The following is a 16,639-nucleotide window of genomic DNA, read 5'->3' on the forward strand; positions in this document are numbered from 1 at the left end:
AGTTCTGGAGCATGGCTTCCATTAGCTCTGTTAGGTCTGAGTCTTTTGTGATCTCCAGGAACTTACATGGGAGTCGTCTGTGGTTGATTGTGTCGTAGGCAGCAGACAAGTCCACGAAAACAGCACCGGTAATCTGTCCTCTCTCAAATCCATCCTCAATGTGTTGAGTGAGGTTGACGAGTTGGCTGGTTGTCGATTTGCCTGGACGGAACCCTGTTTGGTCTGGGGTGATCTTCTCGTCTAGGGATGGTGCAATCCTGTTCAGTATCAGGCGCTCACTTTTTTTTTTATTGAGCTATGTACCTCATGTTTGTGTTTCATCACTGAATGTGACTCCTCATGTTTGTGTTTTATAACTGAATGTGTGACTCCTCATGTTTGTTTGATAACTGAATGTGTGACTCCTCATGTTTGTGTTTTATAACTGAATGTGTGACTCCTAATGTTTGTTTTATAACTGAATGTGACTCCTCATGTTTGTGTTTTATAACTGAATGTGTGACTCCTCATGTTTGTTTTATAACTGAATGTGTGACTCCTCATGATTGTGTTTTATAACTGAATGTGTGACTCCTAATGTTTGTTTTATAACTGAATGTGACTCCTCATGTTTGTGTTTTATAACTGAATGTGTGACGCCTCATGTTTGTGTTTTATAACTGAATGTGTGACACCTCATGTTTGTGTTTTATAACTGAATGTGTGACTCCTAACTGAATGTGTGACGCCTTGAGACTCCGGAGGAGTCTCAAGGCGAGCACAGAAAGACTCAGAAGAAGCTTCTATCCCCAGGCCATCAGGCTGCTAAACGAACAATGAATGAACACTACACAACAACCACCAAACGCACATAGCACACACATCCACACGCACACACTCACTTTAAACAAACACACTGTAGCACCCACTCCACACACTTTATAGCACACACCCACTTTAAACAAACACACTGTAGCACCCACTCCCCACACTTTATATTTATTGATGAAGGATTGCACTACAACTCGTACACCTTACTGTAAATTGTACCTAAATTGTACCTCATCCCATTTCTGCTTTGCACTAGATAGTACTGTACATTAGTACACTGCATAGTATTGTATATTATATGGTAACTCAGAACATTGTACATATGTCTATACCGAACACTGTGACCTCATTTTCTTCTTCTAAATTACATGCTATACTATGTTATTTGATACTATCTTGTCTAGCACAGTCTCTGGAGCGTAACAGTAAGAAGCATTTTGTATGAAAGTATTCTGTACTTCTGTATGACAACTATTAAAGAAACTTGAACTCATGTTTGTGTTTTATAACCGAATGTGTGACTCCTAATGTTTGTTTTATAACTGAATGTGACTCCTCATGTTTGTGTTTTATAACCGAATGTGTGACTCCTCATGTTTGTGTTTTATAACTGAATGTGTGACTCCTCATGTTTGTGTTTTATAACTGAATGTGTGACTCCTCATGTTTGTGTTTTATCACTGAATGTGTGACTCATGTTTGTGTTTTATCACTGAATGCGTGACTCCTCATGTTTGTGTTTTATCACTGAATGTGACTCCTCATGTTTTTGTGTTTGAGTGTCTTTCTGAATCATGATGTCATCTGCATTCATTTAGTCTTGGAACAAAATAGACAATTTGTATCCAATACTCAATAGTCTTGACTATTAAACAGTGGAGCTTTTGCACACATGCGTGTAGGTAGATAGGTGTGTAAGAGAAGAGCATGAGCTAACAACAAAGACTCAGAGAGAAGCCACACACTGTCCTCCACATTTGCAGTTGACAGCAACGTTTCAGAAAAATAAAATAAGTTTAACTGCAAGGGAAGACAAGTGTTCTTTGTTTCTTTCTAGAATATAAAATGTTAAAATAGCTGAATATCACACAGTTCAAAACTCACTACACTCACTGGAGATTGAAAATGTTTTGCACATCCCTATTTGGATCATCTAAATAATTGGAAGTGTCCCTGTACTTTCTATATTGTCTGGTCCGTTTCCGTGACAATCGTCTTTTGTTTGACAACATCATTTGGAAATTACACTTTTATTTTTATTAAGAGACAACGAGTATGTTTAAAAAATGGACACATGTAATGTTATGATCTATATGCTGCTATGTAAAATTTTGAGGCCAGAATTAGGAATATAACATTATGGATGAAGCGTTTAAAACTTTTAAAGTATAGTAAAAACTATGCCACGGTAGGGTAAATGACAAGCCCTTCATACTCTTCATACTGTTACCGTCCCATTTATGTTACCATTTGCTTTCTTTCACTTTATCATTTAATCCAAGTATTTTAAACTAGTTAACTAACTAACTAACTAACTAACTAACAAACACAAGTTACATGCGAGATAACTTTTTAGTTCAGGGTGGAAAAAAGGCAAGTGCAATTTTCTGAAGTAAAAAAGAAACAGGTGTAGTTTATAACCACTACATCAAGTTTGTTAGACAATGTTAGCATCATATGCTTTCTCTCTGTCTATGCATTTAGACTTCCGTCACGTAAATTATCTTCCACAAACTGCACATTTAACTGCCCTGTGTGACTTCTCATGTTTTGGCAGATATACCCTCCAGGTACATCCTCTCCCACTAACTAACGTGTTTCCCCTCACAATGACTTATCACAGGACTCACCGATGTCACAATCCGTGTAAAATGTTTGCCACATACTTGGGGAAGTGTATGGTTTGTCCCCTGTATGACTCCTCATGTGTTGTACCAATGTCCAACTCCTTTTAAAACTTTTGCTACAAACTTGGCAGCTGTACGGTCTCTCCCCTGTGTGACTTATCATGTGTACCTTAATAGCTCCTTTCTGATTAAATCTTTTCCCACAAATTGTGCAACTATATGGTTTTTCTCCTGTATGAACTCTCATGTGTCTATTCAGTGTCCCGTTGAGACCAAACCTTTTGCCACAAACTGTGCATTTATAGCGTTTCTCTCCAGTGTGAGCAGTCATGTGCCTTTCAAGATGCCCGAAAGAAAGGCATCTTTTACCACAGAAATCACATGTCCTATGTGTTTCAAAGTGAGTCTCAATGCTCTCTGTGGGCCCCATATGTTTTCCACACAAACCACAAGCACCCGAATGAACCTTAACGTGCCAGGACAATGAAAAGGTTGTAGAAAATGACTTCCCACACACTTTACACCAAACAGGGGGAGAGTTTGACGATTTCAGATCACGGGGTAATTCCATGGCCAGACTTTGTCCTTTAGATGTCCATGTCTTCTTTGATTTTAGTGTGTTTAAAACTGATTGAGGTTCCCCACTGTCCTTCCCTGCCTCACTAATGTCATCCGTCTCAGAACAGTCTGAAGAGAGCTGGATCTGGCCACTAACAGCTGGTTCTAAACTATTGGTTGGTTTAAAGTTACAGTCCAGTTCTGATACATCACAGCCCCCTCCTTCAGGTTCTGTTTTCATGTGTTCAGTAGAGGTGCTGGGTAGAGGGGGTCCATTTCCATCCCTTTGGGTTTCAATAAGGTGTGAAGACTGAGGTTGTTCTTCGTCATAACATTCACTCTTCACAGGGACAAGAGTGAATGTAAAGTCTATGTCAGCCTCCTCCTCCTCCTCCAGCCCTTGAAGCTGCTCTCCCTCCTGACCAGTCAAGAGTTCCTCCTGTTCCTCCGTCCTCAGTGGAGGCTCTGGGTCCTCCTGGTCCAGACTGGGACTGGGGCTCCTCTCCTGCTGCTCAGAGGAAGTCTCCTCTTTACAGACAAAGACCTGATGTGTGTCTAGAGAGGGAAGCAGAAAATTAATAGAACATTTAAATCAAATATACATATTTATATGGATCTTTGGTAGGGCTGTCAATTTCAATCACGATTTTGGCTTCCCACAATCATGAAAACAAGATAATTGAGATAAAACGATTGTCTTGTACTGTAAATGCAGCACACCCTTCTCACACAGCAGTGCACTCGGCCCCTCCCCCCAAGCCCAAACAGTAGTTTCAGCTCATGTTGAGAGGGAGGAGGGAGCCACAGCGTATTTCTCCAGTTATTTTTAAACGTCTTTTGGTAACTTGTAGAAGATGACAGAAAGGCAGCCTTTGGTCAAGAAGAAAGGTAAAACAAATCCCAAATCAATAAGTAATTGTGCTTAACTCAATCAGCGCCAGACCGAGGAAAGTCGGGTTAACACGCCAACCGTTCAGCGCCAGACCAGAGTATAGTCAGGTTTTCATCGTTATTTCTTTTATTCAATATTTGTATTAATTTCTCTCACACGGACCTCGGGGTTACCATAGGGAACCACTCTGAGATCGCTAGAGTGCAATACAGGCCGCATCCAGGTAGGTGGCAGTATCGCCCACCCTTTGAAACCTTTTTTTTTATACCCAAAATTTCTCTTTTTCACATATTGAATGATGGATAATTGATGTCAAATGAGCCATAGTATTGTATCCATAGCTATAATATAGAATATAGATATAGCCCTGCAAACAGCGCCACGCATTCCTGTGGCGTAGTAGGAACAAATATGCTCTAGGCCTGCGGCGCTGAATGAGTTAATAATGGAGGTGTAGTCTGACATCACTTTGGACCGCCCGCGCGGTCCACCCGTTTAGGGATTTATCATTGGGAATTGTAATAATTCTGCCTCATGAACATTGGCAAGCTTTCCGTTTTTGCACAAAATGAGTTCCCTTCTATCACTAACATTATTGTTTAAGCATTTTTGGTTGAAATAAAATTCAACGTAATTATTTAACGATTAATTGTTTCATGTTGAGCTATATATTGTGGATGAATACACACAGAAAAGTACACCATGCCAATGTTCATTTGTGCTAAACGAGACTATTTACAAATGTGTCCATTGGAAATACATTGCAATTTCAAGCAAGGTGGACAACAATGACGTAACCACTACACCTCCCTATAGTCATGATTTCAATATCAATCAAAATAATCACGATTATTGTTTTGTTTTTTATCAAATTTTTTATAATCACGATTATTGTAAATGTAACAAACTGCAGTACCAATCAGGGCTCTTTTGCCTAGAGGTCGCTGTTTGACGGCATTCAAGATTCTACCAGATTCTACCTTGCTATTCTATCTTTACTAATGTTTGCGCCAGCGGTGTTGTTAATCAAAGAACATCCAAAGGAGCCAACAGACAATGGTCCCATCTGTCAAAAAAGATACTGTTACACCAGAGTAGAAGTGTTTTGACAACATTTTCAATATTACTATGATAAATATTATGATAATTACATCTTCCATTTTGCCATGCAGTGTGATGATGTAGTGTAGTGTGATGATGTGGTGTAATGTGATGTTGTGGTGTGATGATGTAATGTATTGTGATGTGTAGTCGTGTGATGGTGTAGTGTAGTGTGATGATGTAGTGTAGTGTGATGATGTAGTGTAGTATAGTGTGATGGTATAGTACATTGTGATGTAGTGTGATGATGTGGTGTATTGTGATGATGTAGTAGTGTGATAGTGTATTGTGATGATGTAGTGTAGTGTGATGATAGAATAGAATAGAAAAATAGATCTTTATTATCATTGTTACAGTTGTTACAACGAAATTTAAAAATGCAACCCTAGGTGCTAGTAAAAATATAAAAACAGTCCTAAACACAGTATTAAATATAAAAACAGGGTGGGGCATAAATAACATTAATATAAACGGGGGTAAAAAGATAATTGCCCTATCCCTAATGTGTGTGCGTGTGGGGGGGGGGGGGTGCAAGGGAGACTGTTGTTTTAAAATGTAGCTGAGTTTAGTGCACATATGGCCCTGGGATTAAAACGAAACTTCAGTCTGTTAGTCCGGGTGGGCATGACGCTGAAACGCCTGCCCGAGCGCAGCCGCACTGCCCTGGGGGGATCCGGTACTGAGGCTGATGGCTGTGGAGGTGTGGGGGCCTATTCTGACCCTCTGGGGGCGGTCAGAGAGGAAGTCCTTAGACCACCGGCAGAGGGGATGGTTTAGTCCAAGGTCCATGAGTTTGGGCACTAGTCTGTCGGGCAGGATGGTGTTAAATGCAGAGCTAAAGTCCACGAAGAGCAGCCGTGTGTAGCCCCCCGCTCTCTCCAGATGGGACAGGGTAGAGTGGAGAGTCATGGCGATGGCGTCCTCCGTGGACCTGTTGGCTCTGTAGGCAAACTGGTGGGGGTCTAGTCCGGGTGGGAGGCTAGAGATGATGTGGGGCTTGAGTGTCTTTTCAAAGACCTTCATGGGTAGGGAGGTTGAGTGCGACTGGACGGTAGTCGTTCAGGCAACTGATGGAGTTCTTCTTTGGGACCGGTATAATTATAGAGGTTTTCAGGCAGGGTGGAACAATGGCCTGGGACAGGGACTGGTTGAAGATCTTAGTGAAGACCCCCGTCAGCTGGTCAGCGCAGTCTTTAAGCACCCGTCCCACGACACCGTCCGGCCCCGCCGCTTTCCTAGGGTTCACTCCCTTCAGTGTGCGTCTGACCTCGTGCTCCGTGAGGATGATGCTGCTGAGGGCTGGTGAGTGAGGTGAGGCTGCTTCTGTCTGCACCGCCTCGGGGGTGGCGTTGATGTGCAGTGTGGATGTTTTTTTCGGCCTCGCCTCAGATCGTGCGAAGAAGGAGTTCAGCTCCTCTGCCAGCTGAGGGTCACCCTCGTTGGCTGAGGAGTGGCTGGGTTTGTAGTTGGTCATCTGTTGGACCCCCTGCCATACCTGTCTGGTGTTGTTGCTCTGGAAGCAGTCCTCGATCTTCCCCTTGTAGTCGGTCTTGGACCTTTTGATACCTCGCTTCAGGTTGGCTCTGGCAGTGCTGTATAGCTCCTTATCACCAGACCTGAAGGCAGTGTCCCTCTCTCTGAGCAGATGCTGCACCTCCCCTGTCATCCACGGCTTCGTATTGGGATAGACCCGGATACGTTTGTCCACGGTGACAGAGTCTATGCAGTGCTTGATATATCCCAGCACTGATGAGGTGTACAGTTCCAGGTCTTCATGTTCAAAGACCTCCCAGATGGTGTTCTCAAAACAGTCCTGCAGCTGTAGGGTGGCGCTTACCGGCCAGGTTTTAACTATCTTTGGTATGGCCGGGGCACTCTTTCTAATGGGGGTGTAGGATGGAATTAAAAGCTGGGATACGTGGTCTGACTGACCTAGATGGGCTAGTGCTTTGGCTCTGTAGCCCAGCTTAATATTAGAGTAGATGTAGTGTAGTGTGATGATGTAGTGTAGTGTGATGATATAGTACATTGTGATGTAGTGTAGTGTGATGATGTGGTGTATTGTGATGATGTAGTGTGTTGTAATGTGATCACACCCTCTGCTGTACAAACCATTGAAGCATTATGAGGAACATGTACATAATTGTCTCCTGAGGGAATGGTAATTGAATCTCATAGGTCTTTCAGCAGCAACGGTGCTTGAAAAGCATCTAGAAGTGATGGTTAGATTCTTCTAGGAACTGTTAGATTCTTGGCGAAGTCACACCTTCCTGCCAGTTTGCCTCTTCAATTAGTTTTGGGAAGCACAATTCTATACTGGAAGGAAGGAGCCAGGAAAGACCTAGGATGAGAGTTGATTAGCATTTCCTCCTCACAGCAGAGAAGGCTGCATAGAGTGTAAATGTCCGTCAAAAGGCTTCAATAGTTACACAATCGTCCTGGTTAACACTTTCTCCGCCAAAAACGCTGTCCAGCGTTATTGGCCACCATGCGCATTCTGCCAATATCGCTGTCCAGCGTTTTTGAGATCAATATTAAATTTTTTCACCATGGCATTCATAATTCATATATACACCCTGCAGCTGGACCCTATAGGTGACGGCAACGACGGCTCAATACGGCCGCCTGGTGGATAGTCGGACGAGTTACACTCGCCTACAGGATGTGGCCGATGTGCGTCGATGAAACTCATCCGGCCGTCACATCTCGTTGCAGGACTCCCGACAGACATTATGTACATAATGGATCGCTTTCTAAACTTAATCTATATGATTTCGGCGTTTATTGCGACGTACAAACCGGAAATGGACCTAGGCGATCGGCGTCGTGTACTTGGGATCTTTCACCGCCAGTCTCATTGACCCACGGTAAGAGGAATATAACGTTATTTTCAACCCGATAGTGAGTTTCCTTGTGAGCAAACCGATCTGATCAATATATCACCCAACCTACATAAAGCATTTACTGATGGTCGGGAAATTATAAACTACCCCCCCCCCCCCCTTTCCTTCACGCATGATGAAGCATAACGTATACCGATCATATACATTTAAATTTTAATATAGTGTGTATAGGGAAGAAACGCCAATCGATAATCTATATATTAGGGCTGCAACTAATGACTAATTTGGTAGTCGACTAATCTGCCGATTATTTTTTCGATTAGTCGACTAATCGAAAACCAATGTAAACAAAAAAAAATGATTTTTTTTTTTTTTTTTTTATTACCTATCTTTGTGAAAGTGGCTTCTCAGCTCTGGTCCAGCTGAAGACAGAGCAGAGGAACAGATTGGACATTGAGCATGACCTCAGAGTTGCTTGTCTACCATCACCCCAGACTTTGAGACTCTTGTCAGGACCAAACAACAACATCATAACATGATGATCCCATAGCAAATTAAAATAATGACTCATGAAACATTTGAATTTGGATCTTTAAGCCACTTTAAATGAAAATGTATTTGAAGAACAATACAGCAATCACTCATAACAAGATAAATAAATTAAATAATACAAATTAAAGTGGAAGTGTACTTTAAATAACTTTTGTTTGCTGTGTGTGAGAGGAGTCCGTGTGTGTGTGTATGTGTGTGTGTCTTACTCTGATCGCTGTGTGAGTGAGAGGAGTGTGTGTACTGTGTAATTTGTGTGTGGGTCTTACTCTGATCGCTGTGTGAGTGAGAGGTGTGTACTGTGTAATTTGTGTATGTGTGTGTGTCTTACTCTGATCGCTGTGTGTGAGAGAGAGGAGTGTGAATGTGTGTGTGTCTTACTCTGATCGCTGTGTGTGAGTGAGAGGAGTGTGAATGTGTGTGTGTCTTACTCTGATCGCTGTGTGTGAGTGAGAGGAGTGTGTATGTGTGTGTGTCTTACTCTGATCGCTGTGTGTGAGAGAGGAGTGTGAATGTGTGTGTGTCTTACTCTGATCGCTGTGTGTGAGTGAGAGGAGTGTGAATGTGTGTGTGTCTTACTCTGATCGCTGTGTGTGAGTGAGAGGAGTGTGAATGTGTGTGTGTCTTACTCTGATCGCTGTGTGTGAGAGAGAGGAGTGTGAATGTGTGTGTGTCTTACTCTGATCGCTGTGTGTGAGTGAGAGGAGTGTGTATGTGTGTGTGTGTCTTACTCTGATCGCTGTGTGTGAGTGAGAGGAGTGTGTATGTGTGTGTCTTACTCTGATCGCTGTGTGTGAGTGAGAGGAGTGTGTATGTGTGTGTGTCTTACTCTGATCGCTGTGTGTGAGTGAGAGGAGTGCGTGTGTAATGTATTGTGTGTCTAGTCTGATCATCATCTCCTGCAGGGGAACAATGTTTTCAATGTCCAAAATTTGCTATGGGATCATCATGTTATGATGTTGTCTGGAACCCTGAGAAGCCACTCTCACAAATATAGGTAGTGCACAAAAAAAAAAAAAAAAAAAAATTAAATAACGTTTTTTTTTTTATGACTAATCGACGCAACAATTTCTCGTCGACGATTTTTTATAATCGACGTCGTCGATTATGTCGACTAATCGTTGCAGCCCTACTATATATGCGTTTAGGCCTATAACTCACGTTCTACGAATTACTGTAGAAAACGATAAAAACACTTATATCCTAGAAGGTATTTTTCTATGAATGTATGAATGAAAAAATATAACATTCCCACATCCTGAACGATAGACAATCGATGTTGAATGGGCCATAGTAATGTCAATATAGCAATACAATTTAAAAAGTTATAGCCCTGCAAAGAAGGTAAACATCTCCATAGACTTATAGCGCTGGCAGAGAGGGTACTTTGATGGGTACAATGGCTGGCAAGGAATGTGTTAAGGGCCACCCTGTGGTGTGTTTATACACTGGGAGTTAGACTATTGAAAATAGACTACAAGCAAGCAACTATTACAGCTAAACTCCTAAAAAATTTATAGAAGCACTGGCGGACTCAGGGGTGATTGCCCCCCCCCCCCTGGTGCCCCCACGGTTGAAAAATGTTGCGCTAAAGTGCCCTTTTGAGTGGCGAAAACTAGAGGGTGTGCTGTGTGCCCTATTGGTGCCCCTCCAATGGTTAAACTTGACCATGTGCCCCCACAATTGAAAAACGTCACGCTAAAGTGCCCTTTTGAGTGATGAAAATGAGGACATGCCCATTGGTGCCCTTCCAATGGTCTAAACTTGACTGTGTGCCCCCACAGTTGAAATTTTTTTGCTAAAGTGTCCTTTTGAGTGGGGAAAATGTGCCCTATTGGTGCCCTTCACATGGGAAAACAACATAGCAAGAAAATTAAATAACGTGTCTTAACTCATTCAGCGCCAGTCACGATGATAGTCGGGTTAACTCGCCATCGCTTGAGCGCCAGACCCGAGTATAGTCGGGTTTTAATCGTTATTTCTTTTATTAGAGATATCCATTCATTTTCATCCATCCAGCCTGATGTTATCGTTGGGAATGGGTCTGAGCTCGCAAAAGGGCAAATACCGCCGCCTACGCCTTCCAGTTGGTATTGCACCCCATTGGGAATGGTCTAGTTTCTTTTCTGGGACAATCCAAGCCATGCGGGCGTGGTTTAAATACTCAGACGAGGTAGGCAGATACACCGATGCATCTGCGAGGCTCCCCCCTCCCCCTCAATATGCAATGCTGTTGAACGTGGCACGGACCTCCACGCCCAGTACTTCAAATGGCGATGAGATAATTGGATTATTTCTTTTGCATTACATCAGATACAAGGTAAGAAAACTATATATAAATTTGATCGTTGATCTGATATGTCTTTCTACCGCGATCGCGGCTGTGTGTGTGTGTGTGGCTGTGTGGGCGGCTATGGCTCAGGGGTAGAGCGGGGCGTCCAATGATCGAATGGTTGGTGGTTCGAATCCCGCTCAAGCCCATGTCCATCCCATTGCCGTTGTGTCCTTGGGCAAGACACTTAACCTACTTGCCTCGTATGAATGTGTATGCATGTGAATGAATGTTGGTGGTGGTCGGAGGGGCCGTAGACGATGATTATTCGCCACGCTTCCGTGAGTCTGCCTCAGGGCAGCTCTGGCTGCAATTGTAGCTTACCACCACCGTAGTGTATAGTGTAGCGACTGTGTATGAACGAATAATGAACTCTGTGAAGCGCTCTGAGTCAGAGAAGAGCGCTATATAAATCCAATCCATTATTATTATTATTATTGTTATTGTGTGTGTGTTGAGGAGGCTGTGGCGGAGCCCCGCGGTCCCAATGCTCTTTTCATGTATGCACGAGGAAGGATAATACTGATAATCTAGCGTTGATTTCAGGAAGATACGATAATCAGGCGAAAAATTACAACGGGTTTAGTGTATTCCACTAAAACGCTGTCTTTCTCTGGAATTACTCAGAGGCACCCAAAGTTTATTTACTTTTAATTTTTTTTTTTATTTTAAATTGTTTTATCCTCTCTTTCTCCGATTTTTCTCTGTTTTCTCCCCGTCCCAATTTAGTCGTTGTGCCAATTCCCCCCCTCCCCTACCTGTTTGTTGTGCGCATGTTCTCCTACTGGTCGGTACAAGGGAACCCTGAAGTCATCCGCACGCTTCCTCCGACACGCGCGGCGACAGCCAGTGACTCTTTTTTCACCTGGCAGCGAGGACTCTCATTGGTGAAGTGTAACGCGTGGGAGGGCACGCTGCCTTCATCAAGTCCTGCCTCCGCTGAGCAAGTGCCCAGACCTGACCTGTAGGCGTCGCTGTCCACAACGCCAGATTCCCACCCATGACTTGCCCTCCCCCTAACCCAGCCAAACGAGTTAGTGTGACGATCAGCCCAAGCCTCAAGCAATGCTGACTCCAGGAGTCGAGACCGCAGCCTCTTGCATTGGTGACGAGCGCAATCTCCGCTACGCCACCTGACCGCCTGGAGGAGGCACCCAAAGTTATACTCATATTCAAAAGGCTATAAAACGGAAATGTACAGATGAAAAAACAATCCGTTTTGTACATGTTGACTGGATGCAACTAACTGATAATCGACGGGTGTATTAGACCCATAGCTATACTTAAAGATATATTTTAAGGACTCGCAAATCTCAGTCCCCCCATTGACTTAGAGCGGTGGCGCACTAGCGCCATCTCGTAAATTAAGCGTGGCGCTGAATGAGTTAATGAGTGCTCTGTTAGTGGATAAAATGTGATGCAGCTTACTAGGGCAGGTTTTCCCAAAGTGGGTGCCCTAGCCTGACAGTCTAGGGGTGTTGCCAAATAGTTAGTTAAACCCTGCTTATATTCAAAACACATTATATGACCATTAGCAATTTTTTTATTTGGCAAGGGGCCGATGGGTTAAATCTAGCTAACATTTTGATGTTTCTCGATCTGCACTGTCCCTATCCCCCCCCCCAGTGTATCCTTTAGGTTAGGTTAGAGTAAGTTAGTTTAACTGTATTTGAAAGTAAAAGACAAAATATAACGTTGCCAATGATGAAACAATAACGTTTAAAATACACATTCCCAATCACATTGTTGAAAACATACTGTGGCGATCGGTGAAGAATGATAAACTGAAGCTGATCAAAACCCAGCTCAGAAACCGATATGGGGAAAAAAGGCTCTTATCTTATGCTGCTTTCAATTGAGAGGGATATCCCAATTGATCACAATGAGGTCATTGACATATATAAACAGATGGCCAAAAGAAGAATTCTGCTATGACTCCACCACCCACCATCTCCCTTCCGTTGCAGCAATTGAGAGCCAGCGCATACAAATCTGTCCCTGCTTCTCCTGCACCAAGTGCCCAGTCAGCCTCCCCAGGTCCGAAATCAGCGCTGAACTAAACACACCGGCTTAAACCAATATGTGCCTTGGTGTATTGTTCCCCGTGTGTTTTTATCATAGAGGTGTTGTTATACTTTTAATCTGGATTGCCTAGACTACATGTTAATCTAATGTTAATCTTAAACAAGGATGAAGACTATTTCACCATACATGACGCATCATAGTTTTTTGCTCGCTGATGGGGTCCCATGTTGTGCAGTAGGTAGGTACCCTTTTTTCCTTTCGCCCCTGCCCTTCTAACAGCCCCCACTGAATAGAAGTATTCTGCAAATCTGTAATAGTTATGTACGATTGTTTTAACCATGTGGTTTGTGCATCATTAGGCTATCTATGTGTTGTGATAATGTTAGCCATACACTATCTTTCTCATTGTATTCAGCCTTCAATATAAATGCTCCAAATACAAGCAAAAGATGCTAGGGACATTAATATGATTAGGCAGAATGATTAGCCTATAGGACTAAATCAATGATGCCATATAAAATAATCTTTAGGATTGGCCTATTTTACTTTACTAAAGCAACCTACCTATAAAAGCATTATTATTGTCTTTCTCCTCCTCAGTCATCTCTGCATCACAAAGTAATGACATGAAGTCATTATGAAACTGGACTATTGATATACAGGAGCTCCTCTATGACTTCCTCATAGACTAATGTATAACAAGGTTTACATGGTCCTCTAACTGTATATTAATTTATCACAGTAAGTTACTTTTGGTCCTAAAATGGGAGGATTAACATAAACAAAGGGCTACAGTAGACTGGAAAGGGCTCATGGTGGATTCCTCCTGCTAAAGTGAACTTTCTAAGTACGCGACATTACAGGTAAGACTAGGGCTGCAACGATTAGTCGACATAATCGACGCCGTCGATTATAAAAAAATCGTCAACGAGGAATTGTTGCGTCGATTAGTCATTAAAAAATTTAAAATTTAAATTATTATAATTTTTTTATTTTTTTATTTTACTGCCTATCTTTGTGAAAGTGGCTTCTCAGCTCTGGTCCAGCCAGCTGAAGACTTCTTAGCTTAACATAACAGACCGACAGTAAGTTTGGGGGAACTAATGGGATAACTGGGGATGTTGTTTGGTCCTGACAAGAGTCTCAAAGCAACTCTGAGGTCATGCTCAATGTCCAATCTGTTCCTCTGCTCTGTCTTCAGCTGGACCAGAGCTGAGAAGCCACTTTCACAAAGATAGGTAGTGAAAAAAAAATTATAATATAATTGTTTTCCAATTAGTCGACTAATCGAAAAAATAAAGACAGATTAGTCTACTACCAAAATAGTCATTAGTTGCAGCCCTAGGTAAGACATTGTAAAATTATATAAACTGGGTGTAAATGAGTGCATAACCCTTTGGTGTAAATGTAGTGAGGATGCTTAGCATTAAGATTTACAAACCAGTTTTGTGTTTCTTCGTCTCAAGCTTCAGAACATCCAACATCTTGCGCTGACGAGCAATCTCTTCTTCATAAACTGTTGAGAGTGGGGGAAGGTGACACAAGAAGACAAAGAAATCCATTGTTTTGATTAGAGCATCGAAATGAATGGCAGTGGACGGCCATTTTGGATAATCATGCTGAATCTTTACTGATACACATTACAAAACTTTTACTTGAGTGTGTTCAAACCTCTGTTACTCTATTCTATTTCATTAGCACTCAATGTGATTTTTCTTTATTGTGTAAGAAACCTCAGAATGTTACCTTTCAAAAGAGACCAGACTCATACATGTGCTATAAGTATAAAGTATAATAAATCGCAAATTACTTTGGGTATGCAATCGTCAAAAGAAAATGAAAAAAAATAGTCCCATTTTTGCCCGATGCTTAACTCATTGGCTGCCACGCTGTTTCCGGGATATGGCTATGCACTGCCACGCATTAAACCAATGGAGTCCGTCACCTTGTTTGCAGGGCTATAACTATATTCTATATTATAGCTAGGGTAGCTAGGGTAATTCCTGGGAGGCTAGTAATAGCCTGCGATGTGTATTATCCATTGGCATTTCGTCCTACACACGCTACAATAAAAAAAATCAAATGCATATGATTGGTATTATGTTCCATCATGAATGCATAAAAAGGGGGGGGGGGTCGTTTCTGATTAATTGATTGTCAATAATGGCATTCGTTATTACAACAACATACGCTGATCAGGGCGATGGCTATGTTTTCAAGCTGAAATTGACGTTAAATTGCTCTTACCTGTGGCCGGTGGGATTCCAAAAAGTATATTCCAATTATTTGATTGCCATCTGGTAGATCGTATGTCCATTTGGCCCACGACATAACCCACCACAGCATAATGAATCGGGGGTCCCAAAAACGATTCAATGCGATCAGGTGAAGCCCTAGGTTCATGTTAGTAGAAAAGAGCGCCCGGAGCGTTTAGCGTGTGACACAGCCCAATACACAAGGTTTCAAATGGTACTCGATACCGCCGCCTGGTAGGATCCGGCCGGTATTGCCCTTTAGCGATCTCAGACTCAGCCCCATGATAACACCAGGCTTCCTGGATGGATAATGAATGGAAATATCGAAAAGAAATAACAAGCAAATAACAAGTATACTCGTCAACGATTCGCAGCCAATAATGAGTTTAATCGTTGTTGGCAGTGAATGAGTTAAGAGGTTAACATGAAAATATGAAAACATTTTAAAGGTGTATTGTTCCCTGTGTGTTTTTATCATAGAGGTGTGGTTATACTTTAATCTGGATTGCCTAGACTACATGTTAATCTAATGTTAACACATTGGACGCTAGACCCGAGATAAGTCGTGTTAACTCGCCGAACGTTGGGCGCCAAACCCGAGAAAAGTCGGGTTTTCATCGTTATTTCTTTTATTCGATATTTCCATTTATAAGCCATCCATCCAGCCTGATGTTATCATTGGGAATGGGTCTGAGATCGCAAACGTCGAATACCGCAGCCTCATGCCTTGCGGCCGGTATTGCACATCATTGGAAACCCTCTGGCTTGGGCTGTACCAGGGTTTCCGTTAGAAAAAATTGTTGCCGGTCTCCGTGACCTGCAAGATTTCAACTACCGGACAAATGAGATTAATTCCGGTCATAGTTTATTGAGCTTTAAAACAATTGATAGGCAGGCTCATGTCATCCTCAAGGCATGTAGATTTATAATATTATTACTTAAAACTAGGCTACTTTTGCGTATACAGTCATTAATATATTCCAAATAAAATAAGTCCCTCGATACTCCGTCTCCGTGCTGCTGCTGACTTGAAATAAAATAGACCGCGTATGTGGCAGTCGGTCCGACACTGAACAGCAGTCTGTTATAATCACATTTTTATGAGCTAACGAATTCCGTTATATTGGACATTTGTATTAATTATATCAAGCGAAGAACTGAGAAAGCAGAGAGACTGCAACATTATCGTGGTTTGCGTGACTACTCTCTCCACCTCAATGTCACGCGGTCGAAAAGGGCGCTTGTCTATTGGACAGTGGAAATGTGTGTGTGGCTGCGATCCTGTGTGTGCGCGCGCGCGTGTGTGTGTGTCTGTGTGTGTACTGCGGAGCCCAGATCAGCGGAGCCGAGTTTTGACATGGCATTGATCCATTGTTCTATTGAAGCACATTACCTACCACCATCCTCTCGCTAAACAACTTGTAGAC

The 16,639-nt window shown here is 42.4% G+C and overlaps 1 protein-coding gene across 1 annotated transcript in view; it reads right to left on the minus strand.

The window, feature by feature from the left end:
• Positions 1–1,179: 1,179 nt before the first annotated feature.
• The window catches only part of LOC311245132 (uncharacterized protein), a 28,604-nt gene continuing 13,144 nt past the window's right edge, over positions 1,180–16,639 (minus strand). The window contains exons 2-3 of the mRNA XM_084334927.1: positions 14,399–14,473; positions 1,180–3,770 (exon numbers count right to left, since the gene is read on the minus strand). Of these exons, the coding sequence (XP_084191053.1) occupies positions 2,635–3,770; positions 14,399–14,473 (1,211 nt within the window). The 3' untranslated portion in view covers positions 1,180–2,634. The remainder of the gene's footprint in view (positions 3,771–14,398; positions 14,474–16,639) is intronic.

Source organism: Notolepis coatsorum, assembly GCF_963971535.1.
Source record: "Notolepis coatsorum genome assembly, chromosome: 18".
In the NCBI taxonomy this organism is placed as follows: domain Eukaryota; kingdom Metazoa; phylum Chordata; class Actinopteri; order Aulopiformes; family Paralepididae; genus Notolepis; species Notolepis coatsorum.